Raw genomic sequence first — 26,082 nt, 5'->3', positions numbered from 1 at the left:
GCCATGAGGTTCAATTCAGAGGATTGTATCTGAAGATTTGCATATGAAAAGGGTTGCAGCCAAATTTGTCCCTCGCCATCTCACTCGCCGGCTCATACCGCCCTCTCCGTGATGCAGGTTTTGACAAAAAACGGCATGACATCGATTGTCCACCCCCCCCCCCCTTCTCACCGGATTTAGATCTCCCTGTGACTTCTTTTCGTTCCCCAGACTCAAAAGGGACATGAAAGGAAAGCGTTTTGACACTGTGGAGGAGGTAAAACAAAAATCACCAGAAGGCCTGAAGGACATCCCGATTAATGAATTTCAGAAATGTTTCGAACAATGGAAGCATCGTTTGGAGAAGTGCACTGTGGTCAATGGGGAATACTTTGAAGGTGAACAAAATTTAATGTAAATATTTTGAGAACTAATGAATCCATAACAACATTCGTGTTATTTTTGGGTCCCCCCCTCGTAGGGTAAGTGAATGATAGAGTATCATTAGCAGAAGTAAAAGTGGAACCAGCTAATTTAGTTATTGTTCACGTCCACATGCCACCGGTCAACAATAGGGAGGAAGAATTAAGTAGAACATATAATCATTAAGAGGATACAATTGCGGGTATTCCTGGGGGGAAACAATTGATAGTGATTGTGGATAGGAACGCGAAGGTAAGAGAAGAAAGAGATGATGGTGAGATAGTTGGTAGCAGTTAAGGAACATGGAATGCAACGGGGAGAAGGCAATAGAGTTCTGCAGGGAGCAGGGCGTCACCGGCTCTTGCTTTAGATGCCATAATTGACGTAGGTAAACATTGAGAGTGCTCCCTGATTGAGAAAGATATGAGTCAGACTTTATATAATAGCTTCTCACTGTCGTCATTCACACCTCTCAGGTAAGAATCGTTCAGCATAGAAAATTTACGATATTATATTTTACTTACATGATACATATACTTGCTATCCAGAATTGCATTTCAATATTCATATCTCCTTCAATGCAACAATGTCAGAGTGTAAAAATCATTCGCCTTGACCGGAATTCGAACCCGGATCGGTCAATATTCGGTCGAGTTCCCTCAATGTTCGGTCGAGTGCTTTAGCCAGTTAAGCTATCGAGGCATCCTCTTAAACTCTGAAATTTTGGGAGCTTTTAAAGGAAAGAGATATTGTGACGAAATACCGTACATACAATGTCACAAGCATTCGTAGTCGTGCGCGACGAGCCACAGTCCACGAGGATAAAGCCAACTTTTAAACACTTAGGCTGTTTATACCTTGACCAATTCCCTCCTCGTAGGCTTAACTGGCCAAAGCACTCCACCGGATATTGATGGATCCGGGTTCGAATCCCGGTCAAGGTGAATGATTTTTACACTCGGACATTGTTCCATTGAAATGCACATTAGCGGATGACTCCGTTAAAAGTTACTGTTGCGGCATCTCCCGCAGTTTACTTGGAATTCATATCTCCTGTTACAAAATATTCAACCAATGTAATAGTGCTCAATCAGTGACGGCAGAGTCCCAACATTTTGAAACTCAAAAGAGAATCGTCCTTTCGTCATTCATGCTACAATAAAAGGTACATTTAATCCTCAAAGAATGCAGGAAATATAAAAATACCGCATTTATACGATTGACTTTCTCTTTGAATCCAGCTTTCATGTTGGTTAATCTCCGTATTCAACGAGAGTAATCACCGGTCATGATTTTAATAATTGAATTGGTAATTCGTTTTGATGGAAAACTTCGTGCACCGTAAGACTCTTCAGCTCTGACCTCCGAGTGACTGGTGCCGGCAAACGCATTGCCTCTGCCCCCGCATACGTGGTCTGTACAGGCACTACCTAAGTAGGGCGTGGGCGATGCCTCATTATGGTCATTCGGGCTCAGGAACACCCGATAAAAATCCAAATATTTGCTCACTGAGCTTAGGGGAGGGCCGTGAGACTCCATCAGCGTCGAATGAGCAAATATTTCAAGGATGAAATCATAGCATTTCATATCTATAGAAAGACATATTTGCACATTTTTAGGAGATAAATTCGTATTTCCACCAAATCTACATTCTGAGGAGGAATGCGTGGTCAAAGGCGTCAGAGGTGACCGCAGAGGTGAGGGGGATTCTGCTTCGAGAGCCAAAGGGAGGGTCAACGGGGAGGGGACAGCGATGGCGAGACATCTTCCTTAAGTCAGCGGAAGCCGCATCGGGCAAAGCGCTCGTTCCACGGGGGAGTCACGAGGTCTGTTGTCACTTGCTTTCACTGTTTTGAAGTATTTTGGAGAGCAATGCCCTATGGATCGCAACGCTTCCTGTGAGCGTAGGCATTGCGCGTAAAGTTTTCGAAGGACCATAACTTCTCACTCCACGCCTTTCATCTCCACCCACACGCCCACACCCGAAGAAACAACCAACCCTGGCTCGCGTGATTCCCCTCAGAAGCGACCGAGATGACCTCTGCCCTTGAGCCCCAATGAACAACCCCCACCCCTTCTATACTCCCCAGTGCACCTGATGGATATTAACAAATTAAATATTTAAAAAAATACATTCATGAAAGGAGGAAAGCAGGAAAATTTATGAGATGCTATTTATTTCACAGAGTTGACTTCAAAAGAACGTGCCAAAGAACAGAAACGACATTAAAAAATTATTATTCGTCACTGGGGGAATCAATTTTCGCCAGTTACTCCCAGTAGGGATTTAAAGTGACAGTCAAGGTACCCTCGAACACGAGGCATCATCCATTAGACGTACAACACCCACTCCCATAATACTCCCTATCAGTTGGGACCACACGATACATCTTCGTGAACGATAAGATTGTAGGGGCGGGTGCCTTCTGCCACGCTAATGCGACACCCGAGACGGGCGGGTGGCCTGATCCCCTCGAGCTCGGCCACTCGAGAAAAACGGTCACTTCAGCCAAGGGATAATCGAGGAGAATGAATTCTACCGCCGCTTCATCCTCTTGAAAGGGAGCTCACCACGGAGGACTTCATTCTACGCCCTCCAAACGAAACTCAAACGCGGCGCGCGATTGAGAGCCGAGTAGGAGGATGGACTCTTCTTCTCCACTGTGTATGCTTCGGAAAAAGCGAATGCTACACAAGGGTAAGGTGAAAAATTTCTGGAAGATTACGCCGAGATGGCGTTCTAATCAACAAAAATTTATGACTCCTGCCTGAGTTCACGCGCCATTATTTCGTGAGACAAGTTTCAATTTGTTCTCTGAGTAGTTTGTTTGCACGTATTATTGCAGAAGATGTTTTTGTGTTTAATGTAAAAAAATAGAAACACTTGAATTTCAAGCGGTCATAAATTTCTTCGTTTTGGATGGATTAACCCCTAAGAATATTCATTCGCAGTTGAAAAAAGTGAACGGGGACTCTACTCCTTTAATACCAACCAAATCCCCAAAAATATTGAACAAACAAGCACTTGCGTTAAAACAACATATAACCCACGTAAAATTGGTGCCTCTACATACATAACAGATAGCAATGCAAGTGAATGTAATTCTTTTGTCTCTGTTCACCACGAATCGTCTCAAAACAGTTTTGTTAGCGTACATAAAACCGAAAAACAAGAAGTTATTAGCCATATTAAAATTATAACATTAAATTGCCGTAGCATTAGAAACAAAATATCGGATATTGAACATATTTTTGTCAGTACAAACGCAGACATAGTAGTTGGAACAGAAAGTTGGCTCACGGGAGATATAGCAAACAATGAGGTTTTTCCAAACGGCTTCACAATTTACAGAAGGGACAGACCAAATAGGTTGGGTGGGGGAGTATTCATTGCAGTAAAGTCACATCTTAGTAGCCAACGATATGAATGCGACGTAGATGACATAGAAAGCGTTTGGTGCAACATTAAGGACTACAACGGCAGAAGCCTATACGTGTGTTCATTTTATAGACCCCCAGTTTCTAACACAGATGTCCTACACAAGCTCGACGAACAAATATCCACTATCAGCAGCAGACAAAGCAACAGTATTACTATAATCGCTGGTGACACAAATCTACCGTCAATTGACTGGGAAAACTACTGCGTGGGAAAATCTGCCAAAAACAGAGATTCATGCCAAGAACTCCTTCATATATTCACAAAACACTCCTTAGAACAAATAGTTAAATCACCAACAAGGGGCCAAAGCATACTAGACATCTTTGCGACTTCTATGCCCGAAATCATTACTAACATTGAAATAATAGACGGAATCAGTGACCATAAGGCTATTCTTGTGGAGTTAAAAACTAAGTTCGTCAAAATAAACAAAGAAAAGCGTAAAATATACCTATACAACAAGGCAAATTTTAACGGACTAAGAGAATATTTAAAGATAAAATTACCGGAATACAAGACAAAAACACTGACAACAAATACAGAGAACACTTGGAATTATGTCTTAAATATTTTACGCGAAGGAATAAAGACGTACATCCCGTCCAAACTCAAATGCGACAGTAAGGAACCTAGATGGTACAACGGGGAAGTCAGATCGGCATTAAGAAGGCAAAGAAAGCTACAGTCAAATTTCAAAAAGAGTTTAAAAAGTGACGATATAAGTTTTGTGAATACAACCAAACAGCTACTAAAAGAATGTCGTAGTAAGACGAAAAGTATTATGCGCACAGCACTACACTCTTTTAAATCTAAAATGCTAAGCGAATATCTTGAGGAAAATCCAAAGTCATTCTGGTCCTATGTTAGGGAAATACAGGGTAAACGTCCCACTGTTCACTCTTTGAGGATGGAAAATGGGGAAATCATTACAGATAGCGTGAAAAAGGCAAATATGTTAAACCATTTTTTCCAGAGCGTCTACAACAAAAACACAAACGCACCAAACGATCCTCCACACCCACCCGGGGAACACATGAGCGATCTTACACTGACCAAGCAGGGAATAGTACATCTGCTCCGTAGTATCAAAGCACACAAGGCACCTGGTCCGGAAGAAATACCTGCTAGAATATTAAAGGAATTAGCTGACGACATTGCCCCATTTTTACATATTGTTTTTCTAAAATCGATAGAAGAAGGCTCAGTGCCTCGCGACTGGAAGCTAGCCCATATAACTCCCATCTATAAAGGCGGCGATAGGGATAAACCAACCAATTACCGACCCATTTCTTTAACATCGATCTCTTGTAAAATATTGGAACACGTTATTGTCACTAACATTATGAAATTTCTTGATAGTAGGAAAATACTAATCCACAACCAGCACGGATTTAGGAAAAGCAGATCTTGCGAAACACAACTTGGTCTCTTCATTCACGATATACTTAGATCGGGAGAAAACAACACCCAAGTCGATGCATTATTCCTGGATTTCAAAAAAGCCTTCGACAAAGTCCCACACAATAAATTGTTACACAAACTCAAATACTATGGGATCAATGAGAAAATAATTAATTGGATTAGGGACTTCTTGTCAAACCGCAAACAAATAGTAGTCATAGATGGGTTGTGCTCAACGGAGAGAGATGTTACTTCGGGCGTCCCCCAGGGAAGTGTAATAGGGCCTCTTCTGTTCTTAATATACATAAATGACTTAAGCACACACGTTAGTAGCAATCTAAGGTTATTTGCTGACGACACGGTGATATACAGGGAAATAAGGAGCCAACTAGATCGCGAGCTACTCTCTAGAGACTTAGACAATATCTCGGGATGGTGCAATAAATGGGGATTAACACTTAATATAGATAAATGTGCAGTTTTGAAATTTTGGAATAAAGGAAGCGAGGAACAGGATATAAACTACAAAATAGAGGGTTCAGTATTGACTACGGCAAATCAAGTTAAATATTTGGGGGTTGTTCTAACACCACGCCTTTCATGGGGAGCACATATCAGGACAATATGCGGATCAGCTTTAAAGAAACTTGGCTTCATAAAACGGGTGGTGGGGAAATGTAATGAAAAAGTTAAAGAGAGGTGTTATTTTGCTCTAGTTAGACCTCATTTGGAATATGCCGCAAGTATTTGGGATCCGTGGGAGAAAATTTGGCAAAAAGAATTAGATAAAGTCCAGAGAAAATCCGCTAGATTCGTTAAAAATTGTTATGATAAAAACACAAGTGTGACAGGTCTCTTAGGGGATTTAGGCTGGGAACCACTTGAAGTGCGGAGAGAACAAGCGAGGCTTAGACTTTTAGAAAGGTTCAGAACAAACGAGTTTAAATATGACACTGAAGGAATTATAATGGCCCCACACTACTTAGGTAGATCAGACCACAAAGATAAACTAAGGGAGATAGATTCCAAGACAGATAGGTACAAATACTCATTCTTTCCCCGAACAATCAGTAATCATAATAGCAAGAAACCGAAGTCACTTTAGAAATATTAAAAACTTTGAATTTACAAGTCGGAACAAAATTAAACACTATAGAGATGTTAGGTATACTTTCAGGTGCATGTGTATGTTAGTTGGTAGTTTGAGTGTTTGCATGTGTGTGGGGTGTAAGTGTTCATGCATGAATGTATGCCATGTTTTTTTTTTATATATGATTTTCTCGTTATTGCATGCGATTTTTTTTTTTTTTTTTTAATTCTTCTTTTCTAAATTATGGGTGGTGTCCTAGCACCCCCCGCCACACGCCCTTGCGGCGGCTTGGGGGGTATTGAGTAGATGTAGATGAAAAGGTGGGCAGCTGAATTTAAACGCGGTCGCACATCCCACGAAGATGACCCGCGTGAAGGACGACCCAAAACCGCAACCGCACCGGAAACCAACGAAAAGGTGGACAGTATCGCGTCGGACGATATGCGAGTGATATGACTAAGGCAGTGGGGATATCGAAAGAAAGGGTGCGAAACATCTTCCTCAAAGAATTATGGATGCGAAAGCTCTGCGCAAGGTGGGTGCCGCATTTGCTGAATGCCTATCAAAAGCAAAAGCGCGAACTATTTTTGCAGCAAAGTTCTGACCGATTCAAGAGGGAATCGACCGATTTTCTGCGAGTATTTGTCACCACTGATGAGATATGAGTCCAACACTGCACGAAAAAACACGAAACAGCATTCGTAGCAGTGGGTGGAAGCCGGTGGTTCAGCCCCGAAGAAAACAAAGTCGATCGCATCTACCGACAAGGCCATGGCCACTGGGTTTTGGGATGTGAAAAGGAATCCTGTTAATTGATTACCTTAAAATAGGCAGAACAATTGCAGGCGAATATTACTCCAACTTTCTTGACCAGCTGGCCAATTTTCGCGAGAAGAGGCTTGGCTTGTAAAGGAAAAAAAATATCTTCAACTAGGACACCCTGCTGTCACCTGCTCACAAAGGTGCGTTGGAGATGGGAAAAACACGATATTTTTGGTACAATTTGTTCAGCCATCCCCCTATTCTTCCGGTTTAGCACCCTCAGACTTTCATCTGTTCCCAAACTTGAAGAAATTTCTTTCTAGGAAGCACTTCACGTCCAAAGAAGTTGAGAGGGCCGTAGGTGGATATTTTCACAGCCTTTCAGACTCCCACTTCCGGGAAGGAATAATGATGTTGGAGAAACGCTGGACCAAGTGCGGAAAAGTCAAGGGAGATTATGTAGAAACAAAATCATTTTTTTACTGAAAATCGCAGTCTTTTATTGTCTGGCCGAGAACTTTTAATCTTTTCTTTTACACCTACGCTTTAAAATATAAGGAATACCAACCACCTAAAATGATGCACACCGTTGTCTTTCCCTGTTTTTAGCGAACTTTGTTCATCTTCAGTAATATTCTCCAGAAGTGAGAACCTTTTTGATTGCGTGAGTGATTATTTTCCTGAGTACTTGTGAGTGTGTCAGCTCAGTGTTTGTTCCTGGCGTGGAATTAATTCCCGTAAACAGTCACGGATAGAGTATATCTGTTCATAAACCCAGGCATCCTTTATACGGGTTTAGGATACGGGTTCATAAACCAGTATCCTAAAGGAGTCACTTTAACCCTGAGAATGATTCCAATTGGGTTTGAGTGTTTGGGCTTGCATTTGGGCATGGCGAGGAAGTACGAGTAACATTCCCGCAAACTATTGCAGAAGGATGTTCTGGTTGAGAGGTTGTGGTTGGTCACTGTTGTGGAATTTCTTTTCCCACAAACCATCGCAACAAAGATTTTGTGTTCGTTGCAGAACGAGTGGTTCTAACTTATTACGGCCATAGGAGTTTTGATTTTATTTTATTAACCTACGCTTTAATTTTTAATGCAGAAGCGACCCACACTCTTCGGGTAAAAAACAGCCTTCAGGGGATGCGCCTTGTTACCGGTGGAAAACCTCTTACTCCAATTTGCACGCGCATTAAATTAACAAAGAAGCTTCACGTCGAGGACTGCTGTTGATTTTTTTAGCAGTTTTGTTTATGACCCTGGAAACCAACGCTAGGCTGTGAGTCAAGGAGTGATTACACCCCAGACTACCCTTTAACCAAAACATTTAGCTATCCTATTAATTTCATTCCCATTTCTTATCTTGCATGGGAAAAATGACAACTTCAAACAATATGTTCTACACTTATTCCGTCTATCTTTATTGACATGATCTCTCCTTCCGTAATATGATTGGGTTAATAATAAATAACCAACATCATTGCTAAAGAGATATCCTTCCAATTCAGGCGAAAGATTCAATCTGCAATTGAACCTTAGCTCCATGAGTGATTCCCAACCTAGCTCTTCGAATAATTTTGATACGCTATTATGTTTTTCATAACAACGTTTTTCAAATCTAGCTCTAAATATTTTTCAGAACACGTTCTATTCCAATAATTGATATGCTAATTTTTGGCGTCATTTGGTAGGCATGAATTGGTAAGCCATGGAGCCATTTGGTGAGACTTTGGTGAAAGAAGCCTTTGAAAGGAGGAATTTAATAACTTCGTCTTTTCTAAACTGCTGGTTACTCATTCGCCTTAATCGTTTTTGAGTGAATACTCTGTAGATCTATTTCTCAGAACCTCTCTAACGAAAAACGAAAATTCATTCTGATTCTCTTTCAAATTTTCTGCTAATCTTTGAGTTTTGAAATCGTTTTATGCTTTCCGAAACTTCTTCTTGGCATTTTATCTCTTTGTTTAATTATCATAAATGATCTCATTGCGTTTGATGCTCGAGATATCGTTACTCATATTTTTCATGTTTTTGTGACATAAACGTTGGCGTCGTGATGATTTTCCAAGATGAGTGCGGTACCATCGGTCCCAAGTTATCTTTTATAAATTTACTGGGAATTAGCCTGCAGACTGCTGAGCACGTGAAGTCACGCTATATGCAATGAACGCGGGGCTCATTACACACTGAAGGATTAAAATAATCTACTCAGTTGTAAACAACTCTGTATGGAATGGTACGGGCAATAAAAGGGGTCTAATACAGGAGAGATGTACCAAATAAAATTTGAATTTTTGTGTTTCGGGACCGGTGTTCAAATGGATAACATATCATGAACATTTTTTGCAACACATGCCTACTGTGTTTCGCGTGGCTACTCGACCTTTCGACGGGTGGGCAATGTTTACCACCCATGCATCAATACCCTCATTGCAGTCCTACACAAAAATTTCTCAAAGCTGTTCATGACCTACAGTGCTTTTTAGCATTGAGTCTCTTTTCGTACATCATTTATTGCTGTAATCCCAAACTCGCGAGTACTCACATCGCCAAAATTGCGTAACAGAAGAAATACCTACTTGTAAATCCAGCGGTAATGGGAAGTTGTCCACAAGGCGATCACGACAACGCCCACCCGAGATCGCCCGCCCGCCAAACGTCCGCTGTACCCTCCCCCTCTCCTTCCCCTCCGACGCGGAGACTTCAACGCGCGGGGTTCCGCCCACGGGGAACGCTATCCGCGGGGGAAGAGTGGGGTGACGGGGAAGGGATGGACACTCGCCATCCGCTGTCAGCTTGGCACTCACGAAACTCACGGCACGAACGCTATCGTCGAAGCACGAGACGCGCCACTCCACAGGGGATGGGAGATCCCCAAGAGCCGCCGGCGCCTCAATCAGTCGAACGACCAAACAAATGTAATGATGCGTAAATTTGCCATCCGAAGTGGATCACACGGCACGCATTACAGAGGCGGGCGCTTTGAGCATGATACTAGAGAGCCGCGGTGTTTGTAAACAGATAAAGTTATGTGACTTCAAGTCTTCACTGCCCCTCTTGTGTTCTGCACTTGCTAACTCTAGCTTTTTTTCAAATTCATGGTTGATATCTTAACTGACTGTGAGTCATTTCAAATGAACACATGACACAAATATTGACACAGCTGTTCACTCTTTAGTTTACTGCATCAAACTAAATATTAGACTTAAGAATAATTTAGATCGGGTTTCTTATTATTCGATGCAAATAGATACAAAAAATGCCAGATCATGTCATGGAACCAGAACATAAATCCTACCATACATGATCACTCCATCAAGAATTAAATGAAGCCTAAATGCCAACATTTGTTATATGACCCACGACTATTTTTCAACGGCTCTTAATTCTTTGACTGTCAAGTTGAACCACTAAATCACCGAACCCAAAGAGTTTATATATGACTTATATTTGGTCTTAAAAAAGCTTTCCTCTAAGTATGTTACTGCACTTTATGCAGGGCTATTCTGGTATCCACAATGCTAGGCATGCTGGGGAAGGAGCGAGGGCTGTTGGGAGAAATCCAAATAAAGCAGGGCATAGGTAGGGTGAGGTAAAGGATAGCCATGTAACACAGAATGTATGCTGAATTTAAGAAGGATAATTGCAGTGAGGGTGCCGCGTTGGGCCTTATTATGTCAGGTTAAGATATGCAGGTGTGTTCCGTCCGTACCCATTCTACATTCCACAAAATAAAACATCCTGGGATTCAACCGTTCACATCATAGGAATGCAAATGGAGTAATGCGGAAGGCACACACCTGAGTTTGGAAGCAAGGGATGCGAAGAGAGGCATTAACAGATGGATATCCAAAAAAGGCTGAGAACGTGGGTGGAAGAACAATTTGGAAGGTAGTGAGTGGTGTGTTGAAGGCCGGGATGGAAGGGAGAATGTTGGGAAAGCGGCGTGGAGGGGGAGAGAGTGTGGGCATTTTAGACAGACGGAAGGGAGGAAGAATTTACGTAAACAAAAGAAAGAAATAATACGCACAGGGTGAGCAAGCAAAAGTTCTGCATAGAAGAAAATGGCCGATAAGACCATACAAAATCCAAATTTATTAGACATAATACCTTGAATGAATTAATTCTGGAATAAAATTTTTATATGAAATCCTCTTCATTTGTAGTTAGGTTACAAAATGAATAGATGGGAATTCACGAATTTTTATGCTGCATTTTCTAATTATCCATAAACCTTGATTGAATTATTTATGCAACCTTTACTTATGTTTGCGTGCATGTGGGGGCCGTGGCAGTCTAGTGGGTAGTGTTGGGATAATGATCGAAGGACCCGAATTCTATTCCTGGCGATGCCCTTGGGCAACCTCAGCTTCACATAAACTCACATAAACTAAGTCTTTTTTTTGAGAACCAGTTCTTCCTGGGAAACAATTGGCGGCACGGGGAAGGAAATCGACTCCTCTTATTAACCGGCCCATGCGTGGATTTTACACGCTGTATTGGGCTGAGTATTGGGAGAGCTCTACCCTCACCGATCAAACAGAACTCCGGATTGAAAACCGTGATTTTTCTTATATATGTATAAATATTACGCATGCATTCATGTGTGAGTTCGAAGTAATTATCATCAGTAAGTGATTTCAATAACACCAGAAATAACTTTCTATTTCGAGTTTTCCAGCTTAGAATTTGTATTTCGGCCATAGTGATCTTTTCACCAGGGGATCGGGTCTTTGTAACAAAGTGGGTGTAAAATTGGGCTAACCGTCTAATTGGTAGCATATTTTCCATCGCGAGCAAAGTGTTTAAGTATACTGGGGGTTTTCCACACATTAATACACCACAAATTTTTATGCATTAAGATGGTTATTTTTCTATAAATTATAATATAGCCATTGATTTTGATGGCATCCTTAAATTCTTAACCACCGATATATTTTTAAACGTATCGCTGTACCAATGGCTCAGATGATTTTGCTAAATCATAAACAATGTGTTAATCACTAAAAATTTCAACATTTTAATAATTGTTTAAATTCTCTTGAGCATTTGTAAATTAATATAATTATTAATATTACGTTCAACACGGTAAATTTGGAACCCAGGACGGATCGTACTGATTTAATACAGAAACTGCAGCACTAATTATCGTCATTAAATGCGAAATCGAGAACATTTCCTCATAACCTAACAACTCCGCCTCCTCAACAGTGACTCAGAAGATTCGATTCTGTAGGTCGGGGGAAGAGAACCCTTCGCGCTGAATATTTAGGTTGGTGAGATTAAGACATCGACGGTGAATGGGAATCCGGTCCTTTCCCCTGCGCCCCACGGGGATCCGCACCACCTCTTCTTAGGCTCACATCTATGGGTTTTCTTGGGGATCGGCCAATGGCCCGCACCGGCGGCTAATGCGCTGCCCACACGTGCTCTCGCTCTCCCTCCCCCTAGGCATTTTTCATTTATTTGGAAACATTGCCACCATACGTTTAACCCAGCTGTCAACTTAGAGTGGTACATTAAGAAGGGAAAATGAGGGCGAGTGAGTGAGAGGGCAAAAGTCGCACTTTCGGATGGCAGGCCACTTGCTTCAATTAACCACCGTCGCTCCGATTACAGCTTTGAAAGTGAATTAACGCGTCATGCGATGCATTCCTATATTTTTTTGTAAGAGTCAGTAGTGAGTTAGCAACTCATCCGTCTATTCATCCGCATCCACAGTTTGCGACTCAAAAGGGGTGTGTGTGTATGTGTGTGTGTGAAATGAAAAATTTTGCTTACAATCAACCAACCGTTCTTCGAAAGAGGCGATGCGAGGGCGAAAGCAATTATCCGTTGAAACGATAACAAAAATATTTGGAAAGTATTGAGAAAGAGCACATTTCAGGCAAAAGAAGTTTCACTGCGGTTTGTACATTCAGAAGAGCGTAGAGGCACAAGTGCTGCTGCTCTCTACAACCGCTCACCGAGAGATTTCAAGTGAGAGTTGAGGGCTTCAATATTCAAGAGGGTATAGGGCATCTTGGCGTCGCCCAAATGATAATGGAAAACGACCCCTATTTGTGATCACCGACAATGACGCCTTCGTTTGTACACTCTTCTTAGTTCTCAGTACGTAGATTAAACTTTCATTTTCACATAACTATCGTCATTCGCCAAAACTCCCTCAGCAATTTTAACGCAAGACATCAATCGACCAACTGTCTTACTACGGCATGGATGAGATAAATGGATTCAATTCCTCAAAGAATGGGGTTATTCATATTATCGCTCGTGAATGAACAATTTATTAACAAGAGATGGAACATGAATTAGCGGTTGGAGGCAGTTATCGATATTAATATATGATAAAATGAAAACAAAGTGATGACCTAAGTCCATTAGAAACAAGGGGGATCGAGATGGTGAGGTGGCTCTCGTACTGGCTTCCCACCCAGAGGGCCCGGGTTCAAATCCTGGCGTTGTTGAATATATTTCAGTGGTATCTCGATCCCTACTTGAGGTACTTTGTGGAGGGCACTTTGAGTGAGTACGCCGTCCTTCGGATTGGACGTTAAGCTGTGGACCGCTAGGCACTATTCGTTAAGAGCAGGCTAATGGCGACGCCGGGTTTCTCTCCACCCTTCATCCTTTCCTGTCCATCCCCTATGGCGCAAATAACCTAAACTGTCGGTCGCCTCCCCTCAAAACTACTACCCAATTAGAAATATCTTTAAAAAATACCCTTAAAAATAGGCTTCCTCTTTCATTTGTCGAGTTCCCCAGCCCGAGTGTGTCTGTGTCAAACGGAAATGCGCCATGCCTCTCTTTTGTGGGCGTCGTCAATTGCACCAGAGTGCACAAGTTCGCGAATACGCGACGCCGTCGTAGTTAACTTAACCACGTATCTCTTGACCCGAGGGTCACTGGAAGTGAAACCAGCAACATGTCCACACTCACGGCAATCCATCTCTCCTCATAATGTCCGACGACGGCGAACTCTCAGCAGACGAAACAAGAGCGGGATGTGGTACCCGTCAGGGCAGAAATGACGTCCAAATAGGTAGCCAACTGTTTTTTACTTGTGCGCACGCAGCATTCAGAATGTTGAAATTGATAGCCTGGATCGCTAAGATCTTGAATATTAAACGAAAGTGTTAAACAAAAATTTGAACGACTATCAGATCAACGAGAGAGATTCCAAACTTATGGCGGAAACTTAGTAAGCCATTGGTTTGTAAGTGCACCAAGGAGCTAACGAAGGAACCAACGGTTGTCACCATGGTCCATCAATTACTACAATCTCCATTGACCTGCAGCACTTGTGGCCGAATCACTTGTTTCGGCTCTAAATGACGAACAGCCAAGAGTACCAATATCACTTAAGTTTCATGACCAGATATCTATTTGTGTGACAGAGGAAGCAAAGTCACGCTCGATGACCTTCTTGAGTTGCTCGAAGCGCACAGGTTGCTAACATTATTGGCATCCTGCTGGGCAAGGGAAGGGAGAGGGCGCCGCCCCTTGCGAGGGACGACGTCAGCCAGCGGCGCACCGCTTTCGATTCGACCTCCCGACTCCTGACCTCGACGCCTGGGCCAAACAGTGGCGGGGATGGTCGCGGGGCAAGGCAAAACGGCCCAGGCACGCGAAACCGAATTTCAAGGCGTGTCGGTGGGCAGCAGGGCAACGCCATCTGGTCATATGACGTAGCCTGCAGTCGGGATACTTAAATATTCTGGCATAAACGCAAGATAGGCCATCTGGAAGGACCACAAAGAAAACATCAACGATATTCATTCACCTTGGTCTTCGATTCAGTGACAATGAACATCGAAAAGTATCGATTTGATCACAACTGCTGGAACAGCTATGATTTTGGTTAACGGATTTGGGGAAGAAATTGTTCCAACTACTTGCAGTACAAAAGAATCTTCAAAAGATTTCAACGTCGTCACGGAAGTATTCATTCCTCAACAGAAAATAATAGAATATTAAGCACCCTTCGAGCAATTATAATAAAAACTAAAATTCACATCCAAATTTTGATTTACTGATTAGTATTCTGAAAGGCTGTCTTGCCTGTGAACAATTTAATAAATCAAATGCGATTGGGAAAAATTTTATTAACCTCATGCTTCGCGACGTCTTCCGAACATCGTATTATAACAAAATGTATTTATGAAAAATGCGTTTCTGTTATTTATTCAAAAGAATGTTCATGAAAGTGATATCGCTTACATGAACGAGTGCTCTAGTAAAATTAAAAGTGGCCTTTCATTGAGATTACTTTGCGACAACATCTAACGCATCGGACGAGTAACAGTAGAGAAAGTCGAACCATAACCGCTGCCCGAATGGTTTACAAGAGAAGGCGTCCCGACATTCTCCCGATGCGCTTTTAAGTAAAGAATACGCAACAGTGGCAGTTAAACAACTAATTGAAATACGACTTAAACACTGCCTGGAAAACGAGTAATTCGGAAGATTAATTAGGATCAAATGGACTTGGCCATCTTCGAGTCGTCACAGGGTTTTTCGCCTTAAAAAAATTTAACTGCTAACAGAGCGAAGTTCCATTCCCGGTGCTACAATAAGCCACTGATTGAAGTACTACGACAACCAATATTCATAGTACTGTCCAATGTCATCGCCTGGAAACATCGTCAGTTGTGGTAGCCCTTTCCCGCGCGATGCCTGGGAAGGAAGGTCCCGCAACAAATATCCCCTCCGAGTTTCTCCCCAATGAATGGTGAGAAACAGGACACCACGAGAGATAAAAATGAGGATGGCGCCACAACGCCGCGAGGGAAGGCGGATCGTGGAGTCCCGAGGTCCGCATCGACGGAGGAAGGGAGACTGGCAACTGCCGAACGGCGAGGCGACCGCCCGAAGCGAAGGCCCCCTCACCTGGTTGAGCCTGGGCTCCTCGCCGGCCGCCACCGCCGCCATCACTCGGAGAGGGTCCCGGGGCTGAGGGCTACTGAGAGAGGGGAGGATCCACACGGGGCAGAAAGCTTCGAATATCTCGGGGCACGAACCGAATCAAACACTGGCTCACACACAGCACACACTGACACACACACACGAACAGGTTGTATTTTGGTTCTAGAAGGTATATACGTATCGCCCGTTTGCCGTTTCTTTTCTGCGCTCTCGCGACGTGGCTCTCAACGGCTCGCTCTGATGGCGGACTGGCAGAAGTGGTGCGGTTTGTCGAGAGTTCCGCGGGCGGGGGGGTGGCCGCAGTCTCTCGGTGAGGAGCGGGGGGGTGGTTGTTGTTGTTGTCTCGGAGGGAGGAGACCAGGTTGCACAACAGGGACGGAACTTAGAGCCTCGGCCACCAGAGGACTTGTTATTGCTTCATCGGAGGAGATGCACGCGCAGGTGGCAGCACCTGCCGGTCCATCTCTCGGATGGGGTCGAGAGGTGGAGGGCCGACGCGGCGCGAACAAGCGACAAACGGATGGCCCATGAGATGTATGGCACTGTCGGAGGTGTTATGGGGTATTCACTGAAGTTTGTACCATGGATCGCCCGCTTTCCGCTTCAGACTTTACCTCTTTTTTTTCTTTTGAATCAGGTTTGCAGAGGGCGCTGTTTTAAAATGAAACTAAAGTTGTAGTTACTGTCCGGTCAGGTGACAAATTGTTATTTTCGGGCCAATTGATTAGAGTTTTTTTATATTGTTTATTATTTTATATTATTTATTCTTTTTTAACATTCAGTAACATTCATAGTAACAGTATAATTATAATCGCTGGTGATACTAACCTACCATTTATTGATTAAAACTCGTACAGCGTAGGAAAATCTGCCAAAAAGTCTTCCATATTCATGACAAGGATTTCTCCATATTATTCGCATAACACACTATAAAACAAATTGTTTAATCACCAACACGGATCCACAGCATACTTGATATCTTCGCGACTTCTACACCATAAATCATTACATATATTTAAATAATACACGGTATAAGTGGCCATAAAGCTATTCTTGTCAAACTAAAAACTAAGTTAGTGAATACAAACAAATAAATGCGTAAAATATACTAAACCAACAAGGCAAATTTTAACGGACTGAGAGAATACTTAAAAATATGAATTACTAGAATACAAGACAAAAACCCTCACACCCGATACAGAGAACACTTGCAAATATTTCTTTTATTAAGTTCCATTTAAATTTATTGATTATCGGAACAAATATTAATAAATATAAGTATTCAGCATAATGCGTACTTGAACAAAAAGCTATACCGAAAATTTAGCTATTCTGTAACAGTCAATATTGTAAATTGCCTGTTTCCCTAGATTGAAGCCCCAGAGGATCATTAAAAAAATTACCTCAGAATTTTGAATGATATTTCAATCAGTTAATTAGAGTAGTATTAGGTTTTATTAGACAAGACTGAACCTAGCTTATCGTTTCTGAATACGATTTACCATTCAGTTAGATCAATTAGAGCTGGCGTTGTGTGCGCAGATCATTGCCACGATTTGCTCCTCTGTCACTTCCGGAAGAGAGGCTTGCCTCCAGGCCCTCAGGATCTACTTTAGATTCACTCATTCTCACAGAAGGGTTAATATCGCTATTTTTGCACTCAACATCAAATCTTCGAAACATGTAGTGTCACATGATTCCAGCTCAAATGGACGGCTACAGGTTCTTGATTTCCCGACTGTCACTATAGTAACCATACCCACCTCCATGAGGTGGTGGAATAATTTCTGAGCAAGGATAATGCGTCAGCTGTATTTGAGAAATGGTGGGAAAATCTTAACAATGGGATGATGATAAATGCATTTGAAACAATGTGAATGTTAAAGAGGTAAAGGATTAGGAAGAATAGATGGTTTGGATGACTGATGGTAGAAGGAAATGGATGAATGTGATGGCAGAAATGGGAAAGAGGAATCATAGAGGGACAAAAGGTAAACTAATACGAGAAATTAAAAGGGACAGAAAATGTGGAGGGAAAAGCAGGGAGAGAGAGAGAGATGTGGGAATGTTACATAGACAGTGAAATGGGCGTTAGGGAAGAAGTGAATAAAGTATCAGGTGGTAAGAAAGAGAAATCTGTCAAAATAGCATAGATTCAGGGAAACTGGATAAAATACACAAAAGAACTATGCATATGGCGAAGATACTGTCCATGATTTTAGGCCTAGAAAGAGATTTTGAAGAAAAAATAGTTCCGGGTGTCTTCATTGCACGATAGATAGGATTGGATTAGGGTAATGAGAAGGAACAAAGCAGTGTGGATAGAAATCATCAATACACATTTAATGAAAGCTGTAAGAAAACATACATGAAAATGTGTCCAACAGGCCCATTCATAGGATATATATATATGAAGGAAGACGTTGGCTCGAAGTCATCATTATGTCAACATTATGTCTTATTCTAAAAAAGGAAAAGATCATAAACCTGTTTACAGGGTCCGTACAATAAGTATCGGGACTGGTTCGAAAAATCAAAATTTATTGCAGTTATCATTACAATTACTCAATAATCTTCAAAATTCATTCCTCCTGTATCGATACACTTAGTTCGGCGCGTCTACCAATCGTGAAAAGCGCGCTGGAAGTCGGTTTCCGGAATACTGTTAATAGCCTTTGTCGTCGCCGCTTGAACCGCCTCGATGGAGTCGAACCGATATACTTTGAGCTTCCTTTGAGCTATCCTTTGAGGTAATAACGTTGTCGAAAAAATCTTCATTCCTTCTGGCCGCAGTCCAAAATTTCATGCGAAATTTCCACCCACGACAGTTTTTGTTGTTCGCTCAAGACTTTCGGCACCAACTTCGCTCAGACTTTCCTCATCGCAAGATCCTCTGTTACATGGGTGTGGAACTGAAATGCCGGTCTCCTCACTGAAAAGGGCGATGGTTAAACGCCTATCAGAGTCCAAAACGTTTTTCACTTTGGCCACCTGAGCATCGGTTCGAGCGGTCGTCGGGCGTCCGACGTGGTGCTCGTCTTCGACGAGCTCCCGGCCTTCCTTAAACATTTTGTGCCACTCAAAAACTCTTGTGCGGCTTGAGGAATCATCCCTATAAGCCTGTTTAATGGGTTCAACGATCTCCTCTAGGGGACCCCTCTATCGAGCCGACCGGTCGGACCCCCATCCACCGCTCCATTGAGGCTATAGCGAACCAGTCATGATACGGAAGTATTCTGCATAGTCGGGTTTCCCCGCGTCGTTGTTTGATTCAGACCGGGAACCGACCAATCAGCGAGCAGCCACTAGACGGGACCACCTATATAAGGGTGGCAAAATTCCGAGTCCCTCATCTTCGACCTGAAGACGCCGAATGCAACTTCGGCGAAACTGTTGTCAGAATCAAACAACGACACGGTGAAACCCGACAATGCAGAATACTTCAAACCACCGCCGCGAAAACTTACGCAGGCATGATACTTATTGCACAGACCCTGTATATATGTATGAATACTTGTAAATGTAGGAACATAATTTCGAAGTCAGTAAAGATAGTACTCTGTATGATCAGCAATGGGTTTGAGAAAAGAGCAAATGTTTGGGTTTAGGAATAGGAAAGGTATCTGTGATGCCATAGCTATAATGAGGTCACAGAAAGATAGATAAAAACCAGTATATAGATTTCAAGAAACTGCGGGAGATGCCGCAACAGTAACTTTTTAACGGATTCATCCGCTAATGCGCATTTTAATAAATCATTAAAAATCATTACCAAAGTTTCAGAGTTTAGGAGGACGACTCGACAGCTCAACTGGCTAAAGTACTCGGCCGGACATCGAGGAATCCGGGTTCGTATCCCGGTCAAAGTGAATGATTTTTACACTTTGAAATTGTTGCATCAGGATGTAGACATTTGTTTACATCATATATTTTGAGAAGGTATTCCACAAAGAAAATTTGATGAACCAAAAATTAAAATGATGAATACTCATTAGATTCGTATTTTTTATAACACTCTTGATACATTGAATATTTGAATAATATTGATATTGATTACATTGAATGAATTGAATGGCAGGAGATAGGTGAGTGCACTGGATGTGCAGAGACTCTGGATTACCTATTCAAAGCCAGTGGACATAATCAACCGGCCTTCAAACGCATTTGTGGAGGAAATGTGTGGAGGAAGAGAAGCATTAGAAGTGCCGGAGGAAGGAATAAGTGTTTGTAGGGAACTACTGTAATCATATGTGGGGATGATTAAATTATTGTTTGCCAGCCCGCCGAGAGATGGCCGATTAGAGAGATCAGCATAAAAGGATGGGTTTTGAAATATTTTCACCAAAACTATAAAGAGTATTAATCATACAGCAATAAAGAATGTAGAATTTATACAATACCTATTATTAAATACATTACTATTAAACATTAAACCATTATGTAATGCATATTATTATTGCCTGCCGACCATTATTTTGCATAGGGAAACAAATCGGGCAAATATGTGGTCAGGCAAATGTTAGTTTTGTCAAAAGCGTGTTAGGAAAATAAAATGAGAGAGTGAAATGGCGTTGATACATCTAGCTTCTCTGGCCTCACTTGCGTTGTGCGACTAGATTGGGAGCCAAATAGAAGCTCAAAACAAGAAATGGATTATGCGCAGCGAAGGGCAGGGAGAGACATAAGAGAGAGGAGAAGATGGTTGAATGAATGGTTTGGGGTGTGAGAGAGAGTGGGATGGATCAAGAGATTCATCAATGGCGGTTTCGGAGTGGGACGTGCTGTGGCAGAAGGCAAAGGAGACATTTAAGGGACAATGTGATGATGGGAATGAGGCGAGAAATTAAAAAGTTCTCACCGAGTGCCTCTGATTGCTAATTTAATTATTTCCTCTACATTCCGATGCCCGAAACTGAAATTTCAAATATAGGAACACAGCTGAAAAGCATTATCAATCCAAATAAATCCTCCGGGCCCGGCAAGAACAGCAGCTTAAGCTTACAATCACGCATTCATACCAGCTTACATATTTAAAGCCCTCCCCTGGACTACAACCTTGACGTGATGGAAGGGTTTGTGCGTTCCGATGACCCCTAGACCTGTGCTGGCGAGAGTAATATTAATTGCTCCTGGTAGGGTCACCCATGCCAGATAGGTCGAAGGATAGGAGCCAGACGAAAGGTAGTCCACGCAGCGTCTGTTCCTCAGTTAGGCGGCTGCAATGGCGTCTGACCCCAGTGGGGTGGCCAATTGAGCAAAGGTGTTACCAAAAGAAAACTATTAAGGAAGACAACGGGAAATCACTTTAATTATAATTCCCAAGATATTTTATGATGGTCATTAGAGAGATATTGAGTCCTGGCAACTGCCGGGCTCGGCCTAATCGGCCGTGTGCCGTGCCCGGCAGCGGGGGAGGCAAGGCTTCCGCGGTCGTCATCCCAAGAAACCCTTCGAAGGGAAAACAAGCAGCAGCAGGACAGAAGACGCAGGAGAAGAATACCACATTAGTTAGAATAGGAACGTAGAGTGCTAGGACAATGATGAGGACAGGGAAATTGGAGAATGTTAAGCGAGAGATGAAAAGAGGAAAAATAGATATTTTAGGCCTATACGAGGTGAGATGGAAAGATAGCGGGGATTACTGGGGTGATAAGTATAGAATAATATACATCGGCGGGGACGAGAGGCAACGAGGGGTTGCCATAGTATTTAATGAAGAGGTTGGAATAAGCGTAGTCAACATAGAACAGGTAACGGATAGAATATTACTACTAGAGATAAAAGCAGAACCAACGAAGTAAGTTATTATTCAGGTATACATGCCACCGAGCAACCATAAGGAAGAAGAGGTCGATAGGATATAGGATCAGAGGACATGCTCGCAAGTGTTACCGCGGGAAATCATTTGATAGTGATGGGGGATTGGAATGCGACGGTAGGCGAAGGAAGAGATGGAGATGAGGTGGGGGACTACGGTTTAGGCACGAGGAATGACCACGCGGAGAAAGCAGTTGAGTTCTGTAGGAGACAGGGTTTAGTCATCACCAACACTTCGTTTACACACCACAAAAGACGCAGGTATACATGGAAAATGCCAGGTGACTTATAAATGTATTAGCTAGATTATATTCTGATTAGACACAGGTTTAGGAACAATGTGATAAATTCGCACAGCTTCCCGGGAGCGGATGCGGACTCTGACCACAATTTAGTTGTTATGAAATGTATCGTCCGTTTCGAAAAGATAAGGCAGCGGCGGTGAGTTAGAAAATGGAACGTAGAAGCATTAAATGGTTTGAAAAGGAAGAATTACAAACAGGTGGTAGAGGAAATAATGGCGGATGGTAAAGAGCTAAGTATTATCGAAGAAAAATGGGAATGTATCAAGGAAGGGATACCGAAAGCCGCAAAAGGCACTATTGGAATCGGACTAGGAAACCATGGATCACGGATTAAATGATTACAATGATGGATTAGTGGAGAAAACGGAAGAATGTAAGCACAGAGTCAGGCAAAAAAAGTGCAAAGTATTAAGCAATAGTTTGAGGAGGGCAACAAATAAAGCAAAAGACGCATGGTGGAAGACGCAGTGCGAGTATATGGAAATTTAGGAGAGGAAGGGTGAAATTGGTGCGCTGTATAGCAAAGTTAAATCATTATCGGGAAGTAAGAAAGGGAGATCTATGCTAAGAGCTAGACATAAGGCGGCTAAGTTAATGATTGACACCGGAAAGATCCAAGAGAGATAGAAGAACTGTATAGTCAAGAACTTAGACCGACAAAGTTAGACATAGAAAAGGAAGATGACGGAAGATAGCTTAGATCCAGGCATACTCCACCATGAGATTGAAAGGACATCAAGAAAGATGAAGCTAAATAAGGCCGTGGGGTTAGATAACATTCCCGCGGAACTATTGAAATGTTTAGGAAAATATGGGAGGAAGAGGCTCTATGGGCTGATTCGTAGTATCTATGAAGAAGTATTCGTAGAAGGAATCTGGCCGGAAGAATTTGTGAGGTCAGCTTTAGTTCCGATTCCGAAAAAGGTAAAGGCTACAGGAAGCTAAAAAAGGCTAAAGGACATTAAGTTTGATATCCCACGCAGTTAAAGTTTTTCTCAGGATCATAAAAAAAAGGATGGAGAGTAGGGAAAATGATTACTTAGGGGATGACTGGTTTGGGTTTAGGAAGGGGGGAGGTACGCGTGATGCCATTGCAGTAATGAGATTAATAATCGAGAGGAATATAGAACAAAACCAGGAGGTATTTGCCTGCTTCGAAGATTTCGAAAAAGTGTTTGATACAGTGAATTGGGGAAAGCTAATGAGTATATTGCTGAAAATAGGAATAGATTGGAGGCCCAGGAGGCTGATACGCAACCTTTACATGTCTCAGACTGCTCAAGTGCGAGTGGGGAACGGGGAGTCCGAATGGGCAGTGCTCGGTCAAAATCAGTTAGGTTCGTTGATGACCAAGCTCTGGTTGTCAGTTAGCCAAGGGGTTGCAAGCATTGCTGAGTGAATTGGAAATTCATTGCGACAGGTATGGGATGAGAATAAATATTAATAAAACAAAGGTTATGCGATTTTCTAGAAAGAAAAAGGCTAAGCTATACATTAAAATAGCCGGGCAAAAACTAGAGCGGGTAGAACAGTTTAAGTATCTCGGAAGTGTTTTGGACCAACATGGTCAAAGTAGTAGGGACGTAAGGGGAAGAATTGCGCTAGGCAAAGAGGCTTTCACAAGGAGGAGGGAGTTGATGACGGGGACGTTGGGTAAGGATGTTAAGAAAAGACTCGTAAAAACTGGGAAGCGTGGTCATTGAAGCAGGAGGATAGACGTAGATTGGAGGCTTTTGAAATATGGGTGTGGAGAGGAATGGAGAAGGTGGAATGGACAGAGAAGAAAACATATGAGGAAGTACTTGGTATGGTGGGCGAAGAGAGGGGTTTGTTGGGAGAAATCCTATGGAGGCAGGAAAAGTGGATGAAGGGGGTATTAACCGGCAGTGGGATGTTGAAGACTGTATTAGAGGGGAGAATTTTAAGGAAACGAGGAAAGGGAAGGAACAGGATAGGGATATTAGACGGAATGATGGGAGGAAGAAAGTACTCAGAGATGAAGAGGGGTCTGTTGTAGAGTAGGATGCTGGATTTTGTGTTTTGTTAGGAGTCTCAAAATATTTAATTTGTATCTGTGTCCATCCAAAAACCTACCTAAACCGGTAGATTACCGAATAAAACATATTTGAAGAACTAGTATTGGAAATAGTGCGGTTTCAAGGGATTAAGTCTAAGAAATATCTGAATAAAATTCATTTTGTATATTTATTATTCCCTATGCACATTATTTTATAAGGTGCGGCTATTTATGCTTACTTGTTTCGTCTCAGGAAGCCGTCGATTGAAGCTACTCACAGTATGTAGAAAATGGTGAGGCTCGCAGGGTGATTTAATTCCATTTCCAAAGGCTGCAGTGCCCGACAAATCCATAGTGAAATGATGGTTATTTATCGAAAGAATAGGTCGTTATACAACACAGTGGTGAGGTGGTCAAGGAGTTTTCGAACTGCCCACATGTCCCTCGCAAACAATGTAACAGTTGGAAGACCACCACTCCCGGACGATGCTGCCAGAGTAAAGAAGTGGAAGGAGTTCATCCTGTGTATTAGACCGAAGAGCAACCACCCAAATGATCATGAATGAGACTGATCTTAGATACAGCAGGGTCTGTGGAAAATTATTCACGATGAACTGCACATGAGAAAGGTGTCAGCAGGCTGAGTTTCACGACACTAACTTCTTTTCAGAAGCAAACACGACGCAACATGCAATCGCGACCACAGCGCGATTGGCAATGAAAGCGATGCGGCTTTGAAATTTTTACACTTCCGCTCTATTTTCCCAATCTCGCCCTAAGTGAATTTTTCTTATTCCATGATTCAAAAAACTATTTTGGGGTCGGCGATTTGACAGCATAAAGAAATAATTCAAGAAGTGGAACAATGTTTTCGACGAAATCTGCTGAGTTTTACAATGACGGTCTTCGAAAGGTCAATAAACGCTATAGAGAAATGCATAACTCTGGTTGGAGAGTGTGGAGGATTCTTAAGAATAACAAATAAAAATGAAGTAGCTATCTCGATCATTTTTAAGTAATAATTACAAGTTTACGATACGCCCTCAAAAATAGTGTCTTGATAAAATGAATAAACATGTACGAGCCGCTAAATTCCCTTATGTAACCCAAACAAAATTATCCTATCGATTATTTTCCAACCAAGGGTGAAATATTTATTAAAGTCCAGTGAGTATTTTTCCAAATATCGGCATATTTTCAATTATATTACAAACTATTATCCCCCGCTCACAATTCTGATGGCATGTTTCAGATCGGCACTAATTCTCCAGAATGGATAACCGCCTCTGCTTAAGTTTCCCCTGCAAGACATCCGTGGCACGCATTCATTTGTAGCAGATAAATCGCATTGAAGCTGTTTAGCTGAAACACCGCATTATCCGTGGCGTGGTGTCAATGGGTGCTGCTGCCACCATCGGTGAGAGGCAGCAACTGATGCGGCGGTGCTGGCTACGACAAGGAATCGGTGCCCGCGTCGTGTTTCCCTCGAGGTCGCTGCTAGCAAAGCACTTTCAGGTGCACGTGGGCTCTTAATTGGTATCATTGGTATCAATGCGAGGACAACAATTGACTAGCGAGCGCACGCCATGAGATAGGCGGCAATTCCATGCGCGCGCTCCATGGCCGCTGGCTGCGAGCGCTATTTAAACGGTTGGCGCGAGAGGTCGCCCTCGATATTGGCGCAACCCTCCTCCTTCATTATCAATCGATGCTGCTAATCGTCAATTCTGGTTTGCATCGATAAACACATGGGGTTAAAAAAGGGGCACTTCTGTGCCTGAGCGTTAATTATGGTCATACCCTTAAACGTGCATGCAATAGAAACGGAAGAAACTAGGAAATAGATCATATCATCACAAACGTAGACAATTATTATGCTAATACCATGGACTCTGGCACCTCAGACCACAGAGGGATAT

At 42.4% G+C, this 26,082-nt stretch overlaps 1 protein-coding gene across 2 annotated transcripts in view; it reads right to left on the bottom strand.

Moving 5' to 3' along the window:
* jbug (filamin-type immunoglobulin domains fbug) overlaps positions 1-16,250 on the bottom strand; it is a 258,097-nt gene extending 241,847 nt beyond the window's left edge. For both annotated transcript variants that reach the window (XM_071586389.1, XM_071586391.1), the window contains exon 1: positions 15,989-16,250. In XM_071586389.1, coding sequence (XP_071442490.1) covers positions 15,989-16,030 — 42 coding nt within the window. In that variant the 5' untranslated portion in view covers positions 16,031-16,250. The remainder of the gene's footprint in view (positions 1-15,988) is intronic.
* Positions 16,251-26,082: the final 9,832 nt, after the last annotated feature.

Source organism: Hetaerina americana, unplaced genomic scaffold, assembly GCF_022747635.1.
Source record: "Hetaerina americana unplaced genomic scaffold, ioHetAmer1.1.p SCAF_22, whole genome shotgun sequence".
Lineage (NCBI taxonomy): Eukaryota > Metazoa > Arthropoda > Insecta > Odonata > Calopterygidae > Hetaerina > Hetaerina americana.
Note: the sequence above shows the minus strand (reverse complement) of the source record. Positions and strands in the feature narration are given on the sequence as shown.